This window comes from Pyrus communis, chromosome 1, assembly GCF_963583255.1.
Source record: "Pyrus communis chromosome 1, drPyrComm1.1, whole genome shotgun sequence".
NCBI classification, from domain to species: Eukaryota; Viridiplantae; Streptophyta; class Magnoliopsida; order Rosales; family Rosaceae; genus Pyrus; species Pyrus communis.
In genome coordinates this window covers 1048684-1072091 of record NC_084803.1, presented here as the reverse complement: position 1 = coordinate 1072091, position 23408 = coordinate 1048684, and the positions used below count along the sequence as shown (strand labels likewise).

General features: G+C 37.9%; 3 protein-coding genes and 2 pseudogenes across 3 annotated transcripts; 2 read left to right on the top strand and 3 right to left on the bottom strand.

Moving 5' to 3' along the window:
* Window positions 1–2628: 2628 nt before the first annotated feature.
* LOC137744779 (purple acid phosphatase 2-like) lies at window positions 2629–4785 on the bottom strand (annotated as a pseudogene).
* Window positions 4786–6142: 1357 nt separating this feature from the next.
* On the top strand, window positions 6143–6964 carry LOC137744676 (dehydration-responsive element-binding protein 2D-like; annotated as a pseudogene).
* Window positions 6965–8736: 1772 nt separating this feature from the next.
* LOC137743309 (purple acid phosphatase 2-like) lies at window positions 8737–11384 on the bottom strand. Its single transcript, XM_068483178.1, has 8 exons — window positions 10987–11384; window positions 10544–10747; window positions 10347–10458; window positions 10000–10229; window positions 9771–9909; window positions 9432–9652; window positions 9233–9354; window positions 8737–9137 (listed from the first exon to the last, which is right to left on the bottom strand). The coding sequence occupies exons 1-8, from the start codon at window positions 11350–11352 to the stop codon at window positions 8936–8938; spliced, it is 1596 nt and encodes a 531-aa protein (XP_068339279.1). The 5' UTR covers window positions 11353–11384; the 3' UTR covers window positions 8737–8935.
* Window positions 11385–14389: 3005 nt separating this feature from the next.
* LOC137744590 (protein NRT1/ PTR FAMILY 8.1-like) lies at window positions 14390–17114 on the top strand. Its single transcript, XM_068484368.1, has 4 exons — window positions 14390–14483; window positions 14590–14807; window positions 15508–16067; window positions 16295–17114. The coding sequence occupies exons 2-4, from the start codon at window positions 14637–14639 to the stop codon at window positions 17112–17114; spliced, it is 1551 nt and encodes a 516-aa protein (XP_068340469.1). The 5' UTR covers window positions 14390–14483; window positions 14590–14636.
* A 1222-nt stretch (window positions 17115–18336) lies between these two features.
* On the bottom strand, window positions 18337–21853 carry LOC137734781 (protein WALLS ARE THIN 1-like). The gene is made up of 6 exons (XM_068474068.1): window positions 21547–21853; window positions 21268–21330; window positions 21043–21159; window positions 20449–20911; window positions 19636–19787; window positions 18337–18838 (listed from the first exon to the last, which is right to left on the bottom strand). The coding sequence occupies exons 1-6, from the start codon at window positions 21765–21767 to the stop codon at window positions 18634–18636; spliced, it is 1221 nt and encodes a 406-aa protein (XP_068330169.1). The 5' UTR covers window positions 21768–21853; the 3' UTR covers window positions 18337–18633.
* Window positions 21854–23408: the final 1555 nt, after the last annotated feature.

Below are 23408 nucleotides of genomic sequence, written 5' to 3'. Positions count from 1 at the left end.
TCCACTCACAGTACTTCGCTGTCGAAAAGTCACGGCACTAGCGAAGATGGAAACGCCCCTAAACACATAAAGGGTACATTTAGTCAAACTCTATTCAAACGAATGAATTTGGGAAAACGGACATCGGAAACGGCTTCAGGACATCGAAATTAGCCTAAGAGGGGTCCCGCACGAAAACCCAAAAAGTCAACGGTCAAAGTCAACGTTGACGTTGACCGGTCAAAGGATTTGGGCCTAAAGGGTTTGGGTTAGGATAATTGGGTTTAGGTTTTAGGTGGGTTGGGTTTGGGCTTTAACCTCACGGCCCAATGGCCCAATTAAAAAGGGTTTTGGGCTTGGTTCACACGGCCCTAAGGCCTTTAGGGTTTTAAAGTAAACAAAAATAAAAATAAAACAGAAAGGGTTAGGGTTTTGGGCCAAATACCAAAACAGGCCTAAGGCCCGTGGGGGAAGGAAACGGCCTGAAGGCCTGGGTGTTTTCTTGGGCTGGGTTTCACGCCGGAGAAGAAGGCCGGAATTCGGTCGGAATTTAGACAAACTTTGAACGTCCATAACTTTGTTAATACTCGACAAAATTAAGTGATTCAAAAATGAAAATCGTAGCTCTCGAAGAGACGAAGAGAATGGTACCTCACACGACGTCTAACTAGCCGTGGTTTGGCTGGAAAACACCTCGAAAGTCACTGAGGTCGCCGGAAACTGGGTAAGATTCAAATGAGTGTAACTTTTTCAATACTCAATGAAATTGGGTGAAACAAAAAGGAAAGTTGTAGTACTCAGCGAGACGAAGAGATTGATACCTTGCACGCCGGCTAACTCGCCGTGGTTTGGCCGTAAATTTCCTCGAAATGGGCGGTGCTCGCCGGAAAACTGGGAAATGTCTCCGAGGTGGTTTCTTCGCGGTTTGACGTCCAAAACACAACCACGGGGTTAGAAAAGAGTTATAGGTGTGGGCATGGGTGTGTGTGTGTGGGTGTGTTCTGCTCGAAGGGAGGGAGAGAAAGACAGAGAGAATGGGTGAGGGAGAGAGAGAGAGAGTTTTCAGAAGAAATAAAAGAAAGGGAAAGGGAAAGGGAACCGGGGAAAGGGGAATTAAGGCTCAAAAACAATTTTAAAAAGGAAAGTATTCCCACACTTAGTGGAAATATAAAAATTTTCATTTTCTTCTATAAATTTCGGGACGGGTTGTTACATGAGCTCTAATGTATAGTTTTGTTCATCTATCTTTCATTCATTATGTCATACTAAGCCTTGATGTGTAGTTTCTTGTACTAAAGAACTTTATTTCTATTCTTGTCTTAAGCATGTACTAGTATTTACTCCGTAAGAAATGATTTAGACACATTTTTTTTAATTTGTTTATGCTGTAGATACTTTGGACAAAACTTTTAGCGGTGTACTAAAAAACTAAAAAAAATGTTATGTGCAGGCTTTGTAAATGAGTCGCAGCTTGCAGGGGTTTGTTGCAGGTGCTATCGTCCTTGTGTATGCATTTATGATATGAACGAAATACAAATATACAAGTATAAATATATCTGGGGCTCTACTCTATCTCTTCTATATTATGTGAATGATTTTCATTTCAAATCTTGTGAGTTATCTAACTTAGTTTAATATGAGGCACCAAACAAGCTTTCTAAATTTTGAGTTAGACTAGGCATGAGGGTTAAATTATTTCGTCCTTGTTATCAACCAGACGAGCATTCTAAGTTCTAAGTTAAACCATGCGTGACGGTTGGATTATTTTGTTTATTATCTTTTTATTCCATTATGAATCTAATGAGTTGTTCACTTCAATCTAATCTGGAAAACCATATGAGTCCTCTGAATTAGTTTGGCACAATAGTTTGATTATTTCGCCTATTTCACATTATTATGGGATTTAATCCAATTATTCCCTTTCCTGGTTTGATTCCTCCTTTTGGTGGGAAGTTTTATAGTCTCATTATTAGGATATGGAGGATCCCTCTTCCTGCCTCTTGGGGAAGTTTAACATTTGAGCTTAATTCATTTCTATCTTTGTTGCAAGCCATATTTGTCCCTTTTATTCCACAAGCATCTTGTATATTTATCAACGCTGGGATTTAGTGCCAATTCTGCAAGTGCACTTATTGCAATTGGAGTTGGAGTCATAATTTCATTATCTATGCTAGTAGTTGGATGTGTTAGATTGAATTGGATAACTTACAAGATTTAGAATGAAACTCGATCACAAAATATAGAAAGACGAAATAAATAAAATAATTTAATCGTCGCGTCTAGTTTAGTTCAAAACTTAGAAGGTTCACCCAGTTAATATAGAAATAAGATACAGACGAAATAAAGGCTCACCTGGTTAATATAGAAAGACGAAATAATCAAACTGATGCGTTTTGTCTAACTCTTAACTCATAAGGCTTGTTGAATTAATATAGAAAGACGAACAGAAGAAAATTGTTTGTTGAATTCAATGAGGATGGAGAACACATTGTTTTATTCAGGATGATGAATAGAGTGCTAGTCGACAATGATTACATGAAACCTTTCCCACCCTTCCCATCTCTTGTACATTGGAATTTACAATGGTATGGCAGGTGAGTGAAAACTTGTGAAGCAAGTCTGCATGTTGGAGGGCAGTGAAAACTTTATCTAAAATGCAGCTAAGGTTGATGACTTTTCCAAACTGTTCCAATATCTGTTCTTCACCACAAAGAATCAGCTTCAACTGCATACCCGTCTTGATTCCGATGCCAACTGAAAAATGCATGACTTCTGTTCTTTATATCGAAAATCCCATGACCAGAGCTAGCTTCCCGGAAAGCTGAGTAACTTAGCTGTGGTTCTGTCATTCTGCAGAAAACACAAAATACCACAGCAATTTCAAAACATTTGATCAACAGGAAAGACTGCTCACAGATAATAAGAATGGGAATTAACATCGTACTCGGTAACCAATCCTCCTTGGTTTCCTCCATTTCTGATGGTTATGTAAACCGGGGCTGACTGGTCGCTTACCGGAGTGCATAGTCCATTCGAAATGTTGTACGCAAGATTTGATATCCGTTCTGATGCAAACATTCATATCTGAAACCGCCATAGTTTTAATAGGTTGTTCGCAGGCATGTAACACTTACAGATCGTTCGTAGGCATGAACATGACCGGCGAGGACAATGTCTACTTTATAGTCCATGAACCATTCCTCACACATAACTCTGAAGGATTCTCCTTCCATATAGTGATGTACATAATTGCTATACAGTGGAGAATGCATAAGAACAATAAGCCATGGCGTCACTGTCCTGTTCCCTTTCGGCAGCTCCTCCTCGAACCACTTGTGTTGAGGAGTATATTTCCCTGCAATGCATAAGTAACCACGAAAGACAGTTCTGTGAAATTGCTCGCGCAAGATGAATTGTGGAGAATTGAGCACTCTTACCATATGCTGATTAAGAGGACAAGACTATGATATAGGCTGAAGCTCTCTTGATGCAGTACGAAAGAGGAGACGTCTACCCCAAGCTTCGTAAGGAACAAAATACCGTTGTGTGTACGGTTTGAAGGGTTTATTTTCACCCTGCAACAACATTGCAATTACTTGTATCGTATATTTAATCATCTACATCAACAGAGGTCACCAACAAACAATGCAAAAAAAACAGATGCATACAAGCTCAGGAACAAAATCGATTTCGTGATTTCCTGTAGTCCAAATCCACGGTTTGTAAGCAACATTTCTCTCTACGAACCTGTTGTGCCTTGGCCCGTTCGTTAGTGCGGAACCGAGATTCAGATTACAACCTCACCAAAATCACACACAGTTGAATAGTTTAAAATACAAGAAATAAAGACACCGAGAAATTTACGAGGTTCGGCAAAAACCTGCCTACGTCCTCGGAGAGATATTGCTCTTCACTATGAGAAAAAAAAAACAGTACAAGTTACACATGAGTTAAATCGACATAACCCAATCCCATATCCCTTGTACACCCACTCACAGAATTTTCCCAAGAGCCTCACTCTACACCAAGAGTTCTTTCACAAGAGATCTTTCACTCTAGCTCTCTTGATTTCTCTCACCCTTGCCCTTGCTCTCTGCAAAAAAGAACTCTTTCTTCTCCTTTCTTTTTTTCTGCAAAGGCAAATGAGCTCTCTGCTCTTTCTTCCTTTTTAAACCGAAATGAGCCCTCACGGGTGTTTAAGACACCAAAACTTTTTCCTTTTACTTTTCCCTTTTTTCCTCCTTGCTTTTCCCTTTTTTTCTCCTTACTTTTCCCTTGTTTCCTGCTTGAAACAAGGAAAGATGTTTTATTTCTTTCTTTAGCCGAAAGGCATTTTGGAGGATAGTCCACTTGGCCACAAACTCCAACAGAACCTCCCCATGTATCCCAGCGGTTATTGTAATGAAACGGGTAATCATCTGCGTAAGAGAGGTCCCCAACAAACAATACTGTCTGTCCCTTCGCAGGTTTAATTCGTAATGTGTAAGTGTATCATTTGAATCGTGCGTTTGGCCAAGATAAATTTCTCATCTCAACTGTCAGTTAGCTCCATTAAGACATTCTTAATAAGTTTTTCTATATAGTTTAATAATTTTTCCTTCTGTTTTTCATCCATTACGATTCGTCTCTGACTTAAAGATTCGAAGTGAATTCTTCTTTGTAATTAGGGCTTGCTACATTTGCCCAATTGGGGATTTTACTTTTTGTTGGACTCGAATTATATATATTTTATTATTTATTTGATTTTTTAATGGAGATTTTACTTTGGTGTTTGATTGACAGGCTACCAGCGACAATGATATCCATAATATTGTTCTGTCATACCTTGTGCATAACTGCTACAAAGAAACTATGGAGTCGTTTGTTGCTTCGACGGGGACGAAGCAGCCGGCTGACTGCATTGAGGATATGGAGAAATGAAAATGTAGGTTTGCAACGACGTCGAAATGTGTGTGTATCAGTAACTTCTTCAAGTATATATCTCTGAGACTTAGCATGAGTCAAACACTAATACATAACCATAAGCGGCACTATATATGGTTATTAACATATAAAATGAAAATCTGATACATGGTTTTGATGTTCTTAAACTTATTAATCAATTTTGTTGTATCTACACTATTTGTTCCTTTCTATTAATCTTAGGTTATAATTTTATAACTTTAATATCCGAAATAATTAATTTTATAACTTAATATCTGATGTGGATCTCATTGTAATGTTATTAAATTTAACCCTTGAAAAGACGGATTCCATTATCCAAATATCTCCATAGAGAAAGTTTGAAAATACCTTCATAAACCCAAAACACTTTATTTTCAAAAAAAATTGAAAAAAAATGATAAAGTAAACGTGTTTATCCTCTTATTTAAATAAAATGTGAAAAAAAAAATTAGAAACAAACATCTGTTTCAACTATCAACAAATCTCTTACTTATCTCAACTTTTAGTTCTTACTCAGAAATATATAACTCTCATTTATCTCAACTTTTAGTTCTTTTTCAGAAATACATACTCAGTCAGTTTTTTGTACAGTTTAAGAATTTTCTTTCGTACTGTTATTCATTCATTTCTGACTTATCATAACTTTCATTCAACTTCAAAAAGACAGTTAGTTTTCTGTACAATTTAAGATTTTTCTCTCCTAGTGTTATTCATCCACTTTTCTCTCACATGAACTTTCAGTCAGCTTCAGAAAGTCATACTCAGTTAATTTTTTGTATAGTTTAAATTTTTTCTCTTCTATTGTTATTCATCCATTACGATTCATCTCTCAGTTAAAGATCCGACGTGACTCTTCTGTGTAATTGTCTTTCGGATTTAATAAAAGAAAAAAAATGAAAAATGAGAAAGCAAAACTGGAATTCTGCTCCACTCCGATTGCCACCTGAGCAAAAAAGCAAGCAAAGGTGTAAGCGAAGTGTGTATTAGAGATTTAAACAGTGAGGCTAGCCATGGACACGATATCTCCAGTTCACCATGCCAAGTATTCAAGCCCTAATCCTCCACAAGCCACGTTTCAGGTCACGTCTGCCTTCCTCCTCATATAAGGATCGCCAACGTTGGGGTTATGGTTTCTTAAACTCACCACCCGAATTAAAAAAAAAATGAAAATAAAAAATCACAAAAAACAGTCCTCAATTGTTCTCAAAAAATTCTCACAATGTCGACGTCGGAGATGATTGGTGGTAGTAGCAGTGTTGGGGTTGCGGAGAAGCCGGCGAAGCGGCCAGCGCAGGGAAGCTCAAGGAAGGGTTGCATGAAGGGGAAAGCGGGGCCGGAGAACGCCATGTGCACTTACAAGGGCGTCAGGCAAAGGACGTGGGGGAAATGGGTGGCCGAAATCCGCGAGCCCAACCGCGGGGCCCGGCTCTGGCTCGGGACTTTCGCCACCTCCTATGAGGCTGCTCTGGCTTATGATGCCGCCGCCAGGAAGCTCTACGGTTCCAAGGCGAAGCTCAATTTGCCAGATCAGCAAGCCCCTAACTATCGCCATCGTCAACTGATGCAGCATCAAGTATTTCCCTCGTCGGCCAATCCCGGCGTGCCACCTCAAATTCCGAACCAAACCCTTGTGCAGAACAATCCATCAGGTACTGGGACTAATCCTGCATGTTATATATGCTGCTCCTGTGAAAGATATTGCAGTACCTGTTATTCACAATAATTTTCCGAATGTGAAAGTGGATCGGCCCCGCGGAAATTATAATTCTGGCCGCGCTGAGACCACGCAGGAGCAGGACGGCATGAAAGTGGAAAAGAATATGAGTAGTGGTGTGAACAATGAAGGAATGGATGGGATATTCTGGGGGAACATGAGCGAGAGCTTTCCTGTGTTTGATGACTCGATGTGGACGGAGGCAGCCATGTCGCTTGATCTTCCAGTGGTGGCTGATCAAGCGATTTTCGGCAGCGGTCCGTGGATGGGAATTGCCGGGAAACATTACATTCGTCTCAATGGTGCATGATGCAAAATCAAAATTGAAGGTATGGAGATCAAAGGTGGTAGCTTGGTAAATAAAGTTGCACAAGGTACCCTTTAGTGCTTCATATGTCCAAATATATATATATGGGTGTGTGTATATATAGTACAAATATATAGAGGTGTGTAAATATCTATACGGCTGCGGTGCTGCATGAGTTTTCCTGCGCCTTGTCGTGATCATTCCAGTGTGCTGTATATCATAAACCGCAATAAGAAAATATACTGTGCATGTTATGTAAAAGAGTTGCAGCTTGCAGAGTTTCTTGCTAGTGCTATTGTGCTTGTGTATGTATGACGAATAAAATACAAATATACAAGTATACACGTGTATTTGTGGCTCTACTCTTTCTATTTTATGTGATGTGTTATCCAATTTAATCTAATTTGAGGCATGGGATAAGCCTTCTGAGTTAGACCAAATACGATCTTTTTTGTATGTCTATATTAACCAGCATAGCCTTCTGAGTTAACCAGATGAGTTTTCTGACTTCTGAGTTAGAATAGCCACAATGGTTAATTAATGTGAGTTGTCTAATTCAATCTAATTCGAGACACCATATGAGTCCTCTGAATTATCTATTGCACAACAGTTGAATTACTTCGCTTATTTCGTCTTATTATAGGATTTCAAGCCATGTTTGTCCCTCTCATTCAACAAGCATCATGTATTTTTGTCGGTGCTGGGATTTATTTCCAATTCTACAAGTTAACTTACTGCAACTGGAGTTGACGAGTCATAATTTTATTCTTTACCATATTTGAAGTGTGTCTAAGGGTGGACTATGATGGTAGTTCGACGACTGAACTCTGGTGTATATTTTTGTTCATCTACCTTTCATTCCTTAAGACAGACTAAGCCTAGATGTGTAGTTTCTTATGCTAGAGAACTTTGTTTCTCTTCTTTGTCTTAAGTAGGTAGTAGTTATTTACTTCATAAGAAATGATATAGATACACTTTTTTTTCTCCCTTTGTAGGTCATGTTTTTTTGTCCCTCAAACTTTTTTCTATTTCGTTTGATCTGTAGGCTTTTGGACAAAAATTGTAGGGGTGTACCAAAAAAACTCAAAAAATAAAAAAAAGTTGTCCGGTTTTGTAAATGAGTCGCAGCTTGTAGGGGTTTGTTGCAAGTGCCACTGTCCTTGTGTATGTATGTATGATATGAATGATACACAAGTATACATGTATTTTTGTGGCTCTAATCTGTCTCTTCTATATTATGTGAATGATTTTCCTTTTGAATCTTGTGAGTTGTCTAATTTAGTCTAAGTTGAAGCACTAGATGAGCTTTTTGAGTTTTGAGTTAGATTAAATAAGATGGTTGAATTTTTTCGTCCTTCTTATCAACCAGGTGAGCCTTTTAAGTTTTGAGTATTCCAAATTATCTTTGGCACAACAGTAGGATTACTTCGCTTATTTCGTCTTTTTTGTGGAATTTAATTCCAATTATTTCCTTTCCTGGTTTGATTCCAACTTTTGATGGGAAGTTTCCTAGTTTCATCATCAGGATTTGAAGGATTCCGCTTTCTGCCTCTTGGATAGAAACACGAAATAGACGAAACAATTCAACCGTAGCACCTTGTCTAACTCAAAACTTATAAGGCTCGTCGGATTAATATATAAAGACCAACAGAAAAAAAATTGTATGTTGAATTTACTTCCCTACTTTATCTGTGATGAAACCCTCACTCTTCAAAAAAGGAAGAAAGATAGCGGTGACTGACAACACAAAAACAGCAGTGAAAATGGTTTTACCTTTGGAATTAAATGAGGATGGAGAACAGATTGTTTTATTCAGAATGATGAATAGAGTGGTATTCTACAAAAGATTACATGAAACCTCACCCTTCCCATCTCTTTACTCTTAAATTACTCTTAAATTTACACATACAACTTATGCAAACATTAAGTATGGCAGGTGAGTGAAACTTGTGCAGCAAGTCTACATGGTTGGAGGGCAGTGAAAACTTTATCTAAAATGCAGCTAAGGATGATGAGTCTTCCATACTGCTCCAATATCTGTTCTTTAACCACAGAGAATCAGCTTCAACCGCATACCCGTCTTGATTCCGGTGCCAACTGAAAAATGCATGAGTTCTGTTCTTTATATCGAAAATCCCATGACCGAAGCTAGCTTCCCGGAAAGCTGAGTAACTTGGCTGTGGTTCTGTCATTCTGCAGAAAAACACAAAATGCAACCGGAATTTCAAAACTTTTTGATCAACAGGAAAGAATGCTCACAGATGGTATGAATGAGATTAACATCGTACTCTGTAGCCAAGCCTTCTAGGTTTCCTCCATCTCCGATGGTTATGTAAACCGGGGCTGACCGGTCGCTTATGGGAGTGCAGAGTCCATTCGAAATGTTGTAAGCAACATTTGATATCCGTTCCTGTGATGCAAACATTCATATCTGAAACCGCCATAGTTTTAATAGATTGTTCACAGGCATGTACAAGGTACACTTACAGATCGTTCGTAGGCATGAACATGGCCAGCGAAGACAACATCTACTTCATATTCCACAAACCATTCCTCATACATAACTCTGAAGGATTCTCCTTCCATATAGTGATGTACATAACTGTTATACAGTGGAGAATGCATAAGAACAATAAGCCATGGCGTCTCTGTCCTGTTCACTTTCGGCAGCTCCTTCTCTAGCCACTTGTATTGAGGAGTATACTTCCCTGCAAACAAAGCACAGTTCGCAACGCGCGCACATACACAATCATAAAGAACCACGAAAGGCATAGTTCTATGAAATTGCTCGCGCAAGATGAATTGCGGACAAGTGAACATTCGTACCATATGCTGAGTACGAGGACAAGACTATGATGTAGGCTGAAGCTCTCCTGATGGAGTACCAAAGAGGAGACGTACTACCCGAAGCTTCGTAGGGAACAAAATACCGATTTGTGTATGGTTTGAAGGGTTTACTTTCACCCTGCAACAACATTGTAATTACTTAATCGTATATTTAATCATCTACAACAAGAGAGGTCACCATCAAACAATACACAAAAAAGATGCTTACGAGCTCAGGAACAAAATCGATTTCGTGATTTCCTGCAGTCCAAATCCACGGTTGGTAAGCAACATTTCTCTCTACGAACCTCCCCCATGTATCCCACCGGTTGTTGTCATGAAACGGATAATCATCTGCGTAAGAGAGGTCCCCAACAAACAATAATGTCTGCCCTTTCGCAGGGTTTAATTCGTAATGTGTAAGTGTATCATTTGAATCGTGGGTTTGGCCAAGATCCCCTGCTCAAAATGCACACCAGAACACACAACACACAAATATATGGTTCAAAAACATCAAAAAAAGCACAAGTGTGCCAATTTATATAAAATTTCCAAATGCAGATCAAATTTTATTACCTATGAGGCCAAAAGTATAAGCAACATCAGGACCAACCCTAGGAGGGGTTACAAACCAAAACCTCCGCGCGGTGTTCCCAGTCCCGACTTCGTAGTAGTATTTGGTGTCAAACTGCAGTTCTGATTGATTAAACTCTACATTCAATTCGATTCGAACACAAAGAATGCAGGGCAACCAATTAGTGGCAAGTACTTACATCTAAATTGTCAATGGTGCAATGATGAATGTATCCAGAAGTGTAATTGAAGTACTTGTAAGTGAGAACAGTTGCTTGAGCACTTTTTTTGAGACTGGTATTATTTTCTGCCCAGTAAATCACTGTACTTGAACCCGGTTCATCTGGAGTGACCCAAGAGACAATCACACCCTTACCCTCATGATCTCCTTGAGTTATATGCACCTTCAGTAATCACAGCACTCAAAATTTAGAAAGAAAAAAAAAAAAACCCTTCTCGGAGTTTGCCCACTACCCAAAAATCAAAATCATAAATCGCCCACGTGAGTTAGGTAAGTAGACTAGTCCAATGTAGTCAGGCCGCATATTACACTCAACACTCAATAGAGATAAATTAGAGTAGTTTAGATTATAACAAGAAGTATGAATCAGAACTTAAAAGCATGGTTTCTGACAAAACATACCTGTTGGGGGGCATTATATCCGGGAGGAACTCGGAACACATCACTGTCCAAAGGCATATCAAGGGACAAGTCATCATTCCGGACATAACTGCTTGTTATTCCGCCATCACAAACCTCCAGGACAATCAGTAACATACCCAGCACAACCCCAGCAGAGCTCATCCCTGCCTTCCTCATCCCAGTGCTTTTTTGTACCACCATTGGTAAGCACTTCCCACTTAAGCCACTTCCATGTGCAAAATTACGTGTTATAAATAAATGGTTGCTCCATCCAAAATTCCGTGTACGAAATTCCGCTGAAGGTGTTGGCGCTGGGTGAAGAGACACAGAGATTGATTGACTGCTGTGGTGGACACGTAGGAACATGCGGCCAACCGTCAGTCAAAAGCACTTGGTGCTTTTGCGATTTGTCAGAAAATTAATAGTTTGTTATCTGCACTAACCACTTAATTAGGCATGGAATATTCACTGTTGGAATCGAATATGCACATCTCCCGAATTATTGGTACAGTGTTCGTTGGTTTTTATCGATTGGGCCTTGGCTAGCAAACTTGAATTAAGTTTTTTGGGTTTTGGATTGCCGTCCAAGACTGATGAGTTATTAGGCATATTGGGTTTTCATGATTCACTTTTGAGATGAGCCCAAATTCCAATTTGGTGAAGTTGTTAGAACGTGGTCATCTAACACAAAAACAAATTGCAATGAGTTTCTATTTACAACGAGGAGTGATACTCTCAACACGTTTTCTCATGTGTAACATCACTCAAGCTCAATATGTAGGCCATTGCACCTAAAATGTGAATAATCTGCTCAAATATGATGTAAAAAATACTAGCATTCAATCCAATACTAATCAAATGCAAGGGGGGAATCAGTCTCTTTCTCTCCAAGGCTCTCTCCCTGAACAAAACCCTAACCGGCTACCTCCATCACCACCGGCCTCTGGCTATGGCTGGAGGCCGGTGGCAGTTCCCTCCTTGCTTTTCCTCCCTTCCTATTTCCCTCTCTTCCCCATCCTACCTTCTCTCCCCTTGCCATACATGACCTTCTTTCCCTTCAACCTCACGCCGACTACTCCTTCCATGCCTTCACCTACCTCATCTCCCTTCCCGTGCTTTTCTCCCATCATTTAGTGTGCAACATTCCATGCCTCACCCCCAACTATGATGAGTTGACCAGCATGGTAGGGCTGTTGTTTTGGCTAGAATGGTCTTTGCCTTTGTGCAATTTATTATGTAGTATCATCTGTCAACGATGACTTGATGTGGTCTTGCTATTCAACGATGACCAATGTGGCTGCTTGTATTTCTCTGCTGCAGCTATCGTTTATTGTGACAAATCTATACTGGTGGTACTTGTGCGCTTGGCAATTGTGTGTTTGTGCTTGTGGTAGTCTCCTAGGGGTTTACTCTCATTTGTCTGTCTGTGCAAATTCACTTCAAATCAATTTTTTGGTCACTGGAGCTACGTACTCAATGGCACCCTTGTAATTGTTTGTGTTGATTAATAAAATACCACACTATTGTTTCTTGTTAAAAAAAAAAAAAAAAAAAAAATTGCAAGGGGACATACATATTGCCATGTAGCCGGACCACACATTACACCTAAGTTCAATTCCTCATCTCAATTAATGCAAAGCAAATTTGAGTTTAGCAAGTTGGACACAAGCCCCATGGCGATATGTATGCCCTCTTGCGTTCAAATTCGAACCTCCTCTCCTTAAATTAAAGTCGTTTATAACATCATATTGTCATTAGAAACTTACGCTTTAATGCAAGACTTCCATTTAATAACACCCTCAAACAGAATGAAGGAGAGTATCTTGTGTGATGTATGTGCCATATGGCTCCTCCTTGTCCCTTCTCCTTTTGACCAAGTGTTTAGCCGGCAGTCTGACTACTTCCTACATCTTCCATTTTATTTCGTTTTAGGCTGTGTACACAACAGCTCCATTGTAACCACCACCACCTTGCCTTATTATCCAACATTTTGCTCAACTTCCCGACTCGTGGGATTGATTAATCCGTTCCGATGTTTGTAGTGCCGCCCCCAACAAACTCTTGAAACAAATAGTCCAAATCATATAAGTCAGAAGTTGAATTAGAACAAACAGAAACAACCTTAAATTTATTTTGTAATGACATCGACCAACTTAGTTTAAATATGTTATCGCACGTTAGTCAGCTTGCATATAAATCTCCTGACTAGCTAGCCCTTTGAAGAAAGCATCGCCTGAAAACTCAAAGTTCTGGTTAATTGAGCTTCAATGGAGCAACCTAAATCAACTGCCGACGAATCGTATTTCGAACAGTCCTTCATTCAGCCCTCCATGGAAAAATTTGAAGATTTTGAGAATGTCAAGAAGGTAAAAATATTTTCTGATAATACGATATTTTAAATGACTTTGAATTTGAGTATAAAGAAGCAGACACACCATTACGACCATGAACATAAGATATCAAATTCACTCATAAGTGTGGCTGGTAAAGTAAGTAATATCATCCATGGATTTTAGAAAGTATCTTTCCTTTATTTTCGATCAATTCTTTTCACTCTTTTTTTTTTCCCTTATATTTCTTCTACTTCTTGTTATATACCCCTTACTTCATTAGGATTTAGCATTCCTCAGACAATCTTCTTCCTCTTGTGTTTTCTTGACCTCACAAAGTCATCTTCTTCGCCTTGTCCTTCGATTACATGACAGACGTTGATTGGAATTTGAAATGAAGGCAATGTGATTCGGGTGGAAATTAAAAGCATCTAATTTCTACTGTATATGTTTGATTGGTAGAAAGAAGGAGATTGCATTAACCAATATCATCCATTATTTATGGTAGTCTTATTAACTTTGAAAAACTCATTCGTGTTTATTTACCCATATCACATGTTAATCTATTCAAGTTGTGGAAACAGCTTATTTGCAAAATAAGAGTAATGATGCGTACGATAGACATTTTTTTTCCGATCCTCGCAACGCAGGGAGACATGATGGTTTGGGGTCACTCTTTACATGTTTAATAGCCTCTATAATTTTTTAATACCCTCCTTGCAACATGGATTTATTGTATCTTTTTTACATATACCACAGTTTATTTTATTTTATTTTTGTTTACGAGTTTTTAGAATGTTTTTCATTTCACTTTAAGTTGTAGACTAATACTATAGTATTAGAGATTCAAATGTGAGTAAATGATGCGTAAATCAACGAGTTTAAATATATTTTCAGTTTTACTATAAAGCGCAAAACGTCCACGAGAAAAAATCAACTGAACTGAAATGATATGAAAATGGAACTTAACAAAATCCGAAAGCAGCTGAAGCTTTCGGACATGGATCTAAAGGCCTCTAAATAAAATTAGCTATATACTAATTAACATCAACATGCAGGAAGGAAGCCTAACCACAACTTTGGTAAGCAATGGATGTGTGGACTTCAGGGGGGGAATTGCAGACAAGCAAACAACAGGAGGATGGAAGGCCTCACCATTTATCATAGGTGCATTTTACTAAGATTGAATTAATTGTTTAGGTTAAATTTGATTAACTAAGATTGAATTAGTTTATGGTTTTTTTTTTTCTTTTTTTTACTTAATTGATTGTAGTGAATGAGGTGGCTGAGAGGCTGGCATTTTTTGCAATTGCGGTGAACATGGTGGCTTATTTGGTCTTCGAGATGCGGCAGGCGCTGCCGAACGCGGCGACTCATGTGACGGATTGGATCGGAGCTGCCTACGTCCTCACTCTATTTGGAGCATTTGTGGCTGATGCTTACTTGGGCCGCTTCAAAACCATCATCATTTTCTCTTGTATCTATGCTGTGGTATTAAAGCCCATCATTTTGGATTTTCATCAACTTTGTTAGGCCCATTAGATTTATTGGGCTGAATCTTCATAATTATGGACATTAGCATTGGGTTATTTTGGGATTTTTATTGGAAGCGATTGAAGAGTTTTTTTTTGACAATTAAAAGTTTCTAATTTACCGTTTCGACAAAAAGTTCTTAATGAAACATTTTTGGTATTGTTCACGTTTAACATTAAGGATATTTTTACTCTAAAAAGTGATTCATGGTATTATTCACTTACAACACATTTTTGTCATTTTGGTTAAAACTCAAAGTTTTCAAACTCTTTTAATTAGTTTTCCTTATTTTTTTAGTAATAGAACGCTTTTTGAAAAGTATTTCCCAATGTTATGTTAAAGAAACACTTGAATTTTTAATATAAATCTTAGCGTGTTCATAATACAAGTAATTTAGTAAAATAATTTATAAATATAAGTGTTTTCTATAAAAGCCCTTACTCCTTCGTGTGAAAATTGGCTTGAAGCTCGAGAGTGTGTAGCTAATTCAAAACTTATGGTTAAACTTGTCGGTTGATTTTGAATGTATGGAGTTACGTGAAAACAATTTAAAATCTCAACGTGTGTTAACATAATTTCTAAAACTTCAATAAATTTTGTGAAAACGCAAAAATTCTCAAAAGATGGTGGTGTAATGAATTCAATGTTTGTTTTATAGGGTATGGTCTTGTTGACAGTATCAGCCTCCGTAGACAGCTTACGTCCACCGCCATGCACGGTTCGACCATGCAACCAAGCTACCAATACCCAGACGGCCTTCCTCTACGGCGCGCTTGGCCTCATCGCCCTTGGAACCGGCGGCATAAAACCGTGTGTTTCGTCCTTTGGGGCCGATCAATTCGACGAGGCTGATTCAAGAGAAATGGTAAAGAAATACTCGTTCTTCAATTGGTTCTTCTTTTCCATAAACATGGGCGCACTCTTGGGGATCACGGTATTGGTTTACATACAAGAGAAGAAGGGGTGGACTTGGGGTTTCGGAATCCCGACGGGATTGATGATCTGCTCCGTCGTCATCCTTGCCGCCGGTGTTCCGTACTATCGTTATCAAAAGCCTATGGGGAGTCCTTTCACTAGATTTATTCAGGTTGTTGTGGCCTCCGTGAGGAACCATTGGAGCGGAGTTGAGGTGGCGCGTGATGCTCAGCTTTATGAGGTTAAGACTGACAAGTCTGATATCTTCGGTGTCCGGAAGCTAGCGCACACTGCACAGTACAAGTGAGTCTTAATATGTCTCGTTTTTGGGCTGCATATATAGCAATGCATATATAGTTAAGCTCTATCTTTTATCAAATAGTGTATATACGTATACATATATATAACTGTTTTGTGCAGTGTGCGCTAGCTTAATGAACATGAACATGAACTTAATGAAAGAATCTCATTTGTCTGATTTAGTTAAGTTATATGTTAGTTAGCCACTTAATCAATTGGTTAATATGCAGGTTTTTGGACATGGCAGCTGTGATGACAGACCCAGAGGGCAACCCAAAGAGTCGTTGGATGCTATGTACAGTGACCCAAGTAGAAGAATTCAAATGCTTCATTAGGGTTCTGCCCATATGGGCATCAACCATAGCTCTCGCCCTCTCATTCTCTCAACTCTCAACCTTCTTCGTCAGCCAAGCCAGCAAAACCGACCGCAAACTCGGCCATAACTTTGAAATCCCAGCAGGCTCTGTCCCCTTCTTCGCCGCTATCAACGCCCTAATCCTCGTCCCCATTTACGAAAAGTTTATGGTCCCAATCATTCGCAAACGCACAGGCCACCCGCGTGGCATGACATCGTTACAGCGAATGGGGGTCGGACTCTTTGTCTCCATATTCGCCATGGCCTCGGCTGCCTTGGTCGAGAAGAAACGCCGAGATGAGTTGAGTCCGCTGAGCAAAATGAGCGTGTTTTGGTTGCTTCCGCAGTTCTTCCTCATGGGGACCGCCGAGGTTTTTACGTACGTTGGACAGTTGGAGTTTTTTTACGATGAGGCCACGGACGGTACTAGGAGCATTAGTAGCGCGATGTTTTTGAGTGAGATTGGGATCGGGAGTTGGCTGAGCACGGCGCTTGTAAAGATCATTGAGGGTACGACCGGCGGAGTACAAGAAGGTTGGCTGAGGAATGATTTGAATAAGAGCAAGCTTAATTACTTTTATTGGATCTTGACCGCCATTAATGGGGTTAATTTCTTGGTGTATTTGTGGGTGGCTCGGTGTTACAAAGGCAGGCACGGTACTAGCACTAGTGTGATAGATAGGGACGAAAAGTGATGATATATATATATATATATATATATATATATATATACGTACTTTGAAATTGCATAACAATTTCAAAGTGTGTATTAATTAATTTCTCCATTAAATGGTCATGCCATTTCCAATACAGATTCATTATTTAAGCTTTTTTTTTTTTTCAATGGTCGAAATTGGATCTATCACTATAATAAACTTTCACAATATTTGAATCTATCACTATAATAAATTTTATCAATATTCACTTATATTAGGACTAAGGGCAGGCAAGGCAGCAGTTCAACCTTTTTTTCATGTACAAGGAAAGAGAAAATATATGTTTAGACGTAAAAAGCATAGAGTTCAACTCGTTAAGAGCATTCATATCTGCATTGTTTAATGAAAACCATGGATGCCATTAACATCATTAAAAGAAAAAGCAGCTTACCATTATAAAAGAAATGCATACTTCTTACCCAAAAAAAAAAAAAAAAAAAAAAAGTAATATCATTATTATTATGGACCCCCTTCAAGTTTCAAATAATGTACTCTTTAATGATGTGATTTCAGGATCTGAAAATAATCATGCATCAAATCTTACTTGCAATTTTGTCACCACACTAACATAAAGAATCGTAAACACCAATTACTAATTTGACCACCTTTAACCAATATCAAAATTTTCTTATTGTGATTATACACATAGACATATGAGTTGAGCTGATTTGTAATATACATATGTAGATATTTCACACCGAAGTTTAAGGTAGTTTAGAAATAAATCCGCAGGTTCTGATTTTCTAACATCGCACTTCTAACAATTACATTTTTCCAATATACACATTTAATTGTAGTTAGAGGTGCTAATTGACCCCATTGCTTTTTTTTAGGGAAACTCAACTGGTCCCAGTACATAACAAGTAAACAGAAAATATAAATTTTTGAGAAATTTTAAAATGTATCATGGTTCACTCTTTCTCAAAAAAAAAAAAACAAAAAAAAGTATCATGGTTCAATGTGATAAAATTGAAACTTCGTTGCTTATTTTGAAACTAATTTGAAACTTCAATGGTGTAAAATGTAATTAACCATATGATCGTTTATTTGTTGTGATATGAAAAGCATGAACTAGCCAATTTTTTTTTTTTTACCAAACGATATTATTATTAATGGGGTGAGGGAGTGGGCTATGGGTTAGTCATAATAATGTAGTTCAAATTCACCTTTAGTGAGAATCGACTAACTAGCTTTGAATGTGTAGGAAAACCTTTTTTTTCATTTAATCAAACCATAAAATTAACATATAATTAAAGCATATGAGATCTAAGGCTCTGAGTCCCCACATAGCTGACCCCTTCTTCCCCACTAAAGAAAGCGATTGAGCAAAAGTGATAAAAAAACAAAGAGAAAAAAGAGAAAAAAGAAAGAACACCTTCATTACACACACAAAGCTTTCTGATATATTATATAGCTACGGCAGTACTTTTTTTTTGGTCCTCCTGATATCTTGACGGAGAAGGGCCCAAGATTGTCGTTAAAAGTTAGAAAATGGCAATCAAACATTTTCGGTGGATGGAGGGATGAGTGGCTGAGTGAGGGACGACTTGGTTTGGATTTTCCTGTTGTTTGTGTGCTCTGGAGTGGACTGGCTTCCAACCCTGCTGCTTCCTTGAGTAATTAGTTGAGCGAACTTTCTTTCTTCGTTTTTACCCCACAGCACAAGGTATAGTCCCACTATGATCAGCACTGCCCCAATGATCCTGTCCAATATTGTACACGACCAATAATTAAGATATATTTATATTCCACAACAACAAAAATGAGGCCAAACTATGATGCATCGGTTTTACATAACTTCTGGATTATTCAAAATCTTGTTCATTTATTAATATATATATGTGTGTGTGTGTGTGTCTTTTTAAATTTGTAATCATATAACGAATTTACGTATCAAAATATGGGTGTATGATAATGAATTTATATTTTAAAGTATAATATTAATAAATAAATTAAACACGTATTAAACAAAGCTGAAATGTTACATTACTTGATATATAGTGTATTTTAATACCACATAATAATTTTTTGTTATCGATGCTCAAATCGGTGAAGATTGGTATATACACCACATGTTTGTCATCAATCTTTAGACTTGTCAACCTATTTGTGAATGAATTCCAAAACTTTCAGATAAACATTTTATGGATAGAGAAAATGTAGTAGGACTGCTTAAATTATGGCAGCTCTCACACCAGTACAATCACCATGGGACAAAAATAGGAGTTCCATACTTTTGTAAACGATATCATTCCAAGTTGGAAAACTACTGAAGTTTCTCTATTATATTATTTATAAGAAAAATTAAAATAAAATACTTGAAAATTTTGAGTTTTAACGATAAAAATAAAATAAATGATAAAGTAAATAGTACCAGGATTGACTTTTTAGTGTAAAAATATAATTTTTCGTTAAAATGAACAGAATTAGAAGTTTTTCATTAAAGTTTCCTTATTTATATGGATACACATGGTGGTGAACAGGGGTATGAAGTACGTACCCGCCCAAGTAGAACTCTTCTCCCAAAGCGACGGAGGCCATTATAGCGACAACGAGGGTCTGAACAGGTTGATATACGGCCACGAAGACAGGGCCCCCTCTGTCGATGCACCATATCTGTACAGCGAATGCGATCCCTGATGCAACCACTCCCTGCAATTTTATAATTCCATTTAACCACAAAACAAAAATATAGAGGGAAAAAAAAAAAGGAAGCCTACCAAAATACAAAAAAAATAAAAAGAAAGAATCAGTATCGTTCATTTCATTTTAAATACCCACCACCCTGCATTATTGCGTTTGAATTTTCACCCCAGAAACTTTTTAAGTAAGAAGCAACTGGTTCGCACATGAACAAGTTGTGCCTTTTATTTCTGATGACTAGTCGGACAACTTTTTGCTTCTGACAGCTTTTGTTAACGAACCAGAAAAATGGCACATCACGCCATAACCATAATCGAAGAATAAAGCAAGAAAGAAGAATATTCAAAAGCTAAGAAAAGAATTGACTTTCTTAATGCGCTGAATTTGCTAAACATGTCATGTAATATAAAAGATAGAAAAAGAGGATATACAACCAGATACGACGAATTTCCTGAGGAGCATGCTCTTCATTTTATAACAATTGGATGTATTACCTTGTAAATAATGTCACTTTTGTTTTACATGAATCATTTGTATAATTAAATGCTCTAGTAAGTATAAACCAGGCGAAGCTTGAAAAAATTTTGTATTAAGAAGGAAATTTAGTTTTAACTGAGAATTAAGAAACAGTGATCGTCATTAAGTAATGAGCCTGGCTACTAATACTTACCGCGTAGAGAATGCTGAAGACTTCACCACCGTTGTGAAAGATCCAAGCCTGACCGTCTCTCTCAAAAACTGCAGCAATTATGATGAACTGTATCAGCCCAAAGAAACACGTGTACGATGTCACTGAGAGCCGGGCCGGGTACTTCTTTAGAACCGGCGCCTGCAACACGAGCCAACCGGACCACGACAGGCAGTGTCCGATCAGGTAGAGGCAGCCCAGAGTCCAGCTCTTCCCCTTTGCATCGCCAAGCGATGAGAGAGTCGACACTATTGCTGACGAAGATGTTGATGAGATTGCAGAGGTAGTAGTACTGCTCATCAATCTCATCATCTGGAGTGGAGGAGTTGGGCTGTATATGGTGGGGCCCTTGTAGAGCGTGATTACAGACGCTCCGGCGACGCAGAAGACCGTTCCGAGCACCTTGGCAATACCATCTTTTCGGTTCAGTCTTACGTGCTCTATCCTGCAATATTAATTTATTTAATGTTATTTAGATGCATAAAAATGACACACTTGTTAACAAAGTAATTTTTTTTTCTTAAAAGACTTAGGAATTAAAATGTTGTGACTCATTATGTAAATTAATAACGTTACCGGAGTATGGCTGCCATGAGGAAGGTAATAGCAGGGACGGAGTTTTGGATTGCAGAAGCAAAGGTGGGTGATGTGTTGTCTAACCCCAGCAAGTAGAATCCTTGGTTTGCTGTAATTCTGTAAATTAAGAAAATTAATTAATGAATAAAAGTGATTATTAAATAGTTAATTAGCACAACAATATAGGTCTTGACTATTCAAATGTGTAAGTATATTTCATCATACCCAACAAGTGCAAGGAAGAAGAACTGGGTGAGAAAGTTTAGAGTGATTGCAGGTCTGTCCTTCCTAATGGAGCCAAGAAAAAATAACAAAATGAACGTGTTAATTAATCTCAATACGCAATTTTTATTAATTATAAATAAGTGCACAATCCTTTTCTCTCCTCAACACACTTTCTTGTTTTTTAATTAAAAAATAAATAAAAGAAAGTAATGGACAGAAATAAACATAATGTATAGAAAGATAAAAAAGTGTATAAGAAAATCATTTCGCAGTATGTACTTCTCTAGAAAATAGGCAAAGGGAAGGAGGAGGAGAAGAGCGATGATGTTTCTGTAAACTGGGAAAACGAGCTTGCTAATGCCCATGTTTAGGGCAGCTCTTGAGACGACATGAAAACCTGCATAGCCAAACTGCAAGGCCAGCATGGCACCATGCAGTTGGAGCCTCTCAGGCACCGAACACATTCTCTTTGCAGAGGCCGAACCTGCTGCGTCCGCCATTGGTCAATCACCTAATTAATCTAGCTGATTAAGCTGGAAAATGATAGATTAACAACGTAAGAGAAGAAAGAGGAAGAAGAAGAGAAGTGGAGGTGGAGAGTTAGGGATGGAATTAGAGAGATAAATATAGAGAGGAAGTGGGGAGTCAACAGAGTCAAGAGAGATAGAGTGAGGAGAGGGATGTGGGTCCCGTGTGGTTCCCAGGGGGGCCTAAAAAGATGTTTTGTCAACTGTTGCTAACCTTCAAATGTTTTTGGCTGTCTCCCACATTCACTCACTTATATTCCGCTATCCTTGGCTGACAAGACAACCCTCCAATGGATCGCACTACCACTGCCATGGAAAAATGGAATGAAACTTAATTAGAATTATGTCATTCTTAACAAAAATGATACTTTTACTATCTATTTTTATTAGTTTTTTAATAGAAATAAGATTTATATGCATTGATAGATCTTATCTCTATTAGAGAGATAATGCAAATGATGGCACAAATAGATGATAAGTATAACATTACTTCATTCTTAGTCAATAATTAGTGTGCATTATTATGAATGTACCTATATGCAGATTAGGTAAATAACAAACAGAGGTTATTTACGTTTAATTACGACTCACGCCAACAAATTGGTAGGTATATTATTCTTGGTACATTTTATTTTGTGCATGGATAGCCAAATTCAAATTACCAAAAATGAAATATACCTAATTCAAATTACCAAAAAAGAAATATGCCTAAATCAAATTACCATAAAAAATATACCCAACTAAATTACCAAAAAAAAAATATATACCTAATTCAAATCACCATGAAAATATATCCAAGTAAATTTACACAAGAAAAACCATATGCCTAATTCAAAAAATTATCTTAAAAGGTAAAAAAATGTAATTGCCCTAAACAGATTCTCTATTTTGGCAGCACGCTATTGATGATGATAATTAAGGGGAAGCCGTCATCCAATTGCATGATCCATGATGGATAGCGCGCACGAGGGGATGTGGGAAACCCAAAACCACCCCATACCATGCATTCTCATCCCCCATGAAACCCTAGCACCCCACCACCACCACCACCACCTTTACCATTCCCCACCGTCCCTTAATCAAATATTTGAAAGGGGTGTGATGTACACAAACCGTTTTTTACTCTTCCACACTTTTTTAGTTTTCGATCATCGGATCGAATGAATTAAAGAAAATCAATGAACATAAATTAATAAATGGTGTGTGGATAGCACACCCCTATTTGAAGTATCCCACTTTCCTCCTGTACAATTCTCATCATTTCTTGTATTGTACCTGTACATGTGCACTCATATGGTTTTGAAATGGGAAGAATACTTGGACTCATTCTTTTAGAAGTAGGCATTTCTAGACATGCTAATACCTCCTTGTATGAATTATTTTTTACTCTATATTTATTAGAGCTTTAGTAAACTTGTCATAACGTGAAGCAATAGTTCTTTCGGACAATTCCGTTAGAACTCTTGTTCAAATTAATACAGGATTTAAAGAAGAAAAAAAAATAAAAGATGAAAATTCCAACAGAGTTACCAAAATAAACATTGCTCCTATGTTGTGACAAGTTCAGAAACCAAAGCTCTAGTTCTCTATTCTTGCTCCAAATGAATATAGTAC

Bases quoted from the DNA above. Each gene is read 5' to 3' on its own strand.
- LOC137743309 (XM_068483178.1), bottom strand. From the start codon at position 11,352: ATGTTCCTACGTGTCCACCACAGCAGTCAATCAATCTCTGTGTCTCTT. The intron at 9,910-9,999 runs GTAAGCATCTTT...ATGTTGTTGCAG, and splicing joins TCGATTTTGTTCCTGAGCTC to GGTGAAAGTAAACCCTTCAA. The intron at 9,138-9,232 runs GTACGATGTTAA...GTTTTTCTGCAG, and splicing joins CTAGAAGGCTTGGCTACAGA to AATGACAGAACCACAGCCAA.
- LOC137734781 (XM_068474068.1), bottom strand. From the start codon at position 21,767: ATGGCGGACGCAGCAGGTTCGGCCTCTGCAAAGAGAATGTGTTCGGTG. The intron at 21,160-21,267 runs GTATGATGAAAT...CTTAATTTACAG, and splicing joins TTCTTCCTTGCACTTGTTGG to AATTACAGCAAACCAAGGAT. The intron at 19,788-20,448 runs GTAAGTATTAGT...ATAAAATTGCAG, and splicing joins TCTTCAGCATTCTCTACGCG to GGAGTGGTTGCATCAGGGAT.
- LOC137744590 (XM_068484368.1), top strand. From the start codon at position 14,637: ATGGTGGCTTATTTGGTCTTCGAGATGCGGCAGGCGCTGCCGAACGCG. The intron at 14,808-15,507 runs GTATTAAAGCCC...TTTGTTTTATAG, and splicing joins TCTCTTGTATCTATGCTGTG to GGTATGGTCTTGTTGACAGT. The intron at 16,068-16,294 runs GTGAGTCTTAAT...GTTAATATGCAG, and splicing joins GCGCACACTGCACAGTACAA to GTTTTTGGACATGGCAGCTG.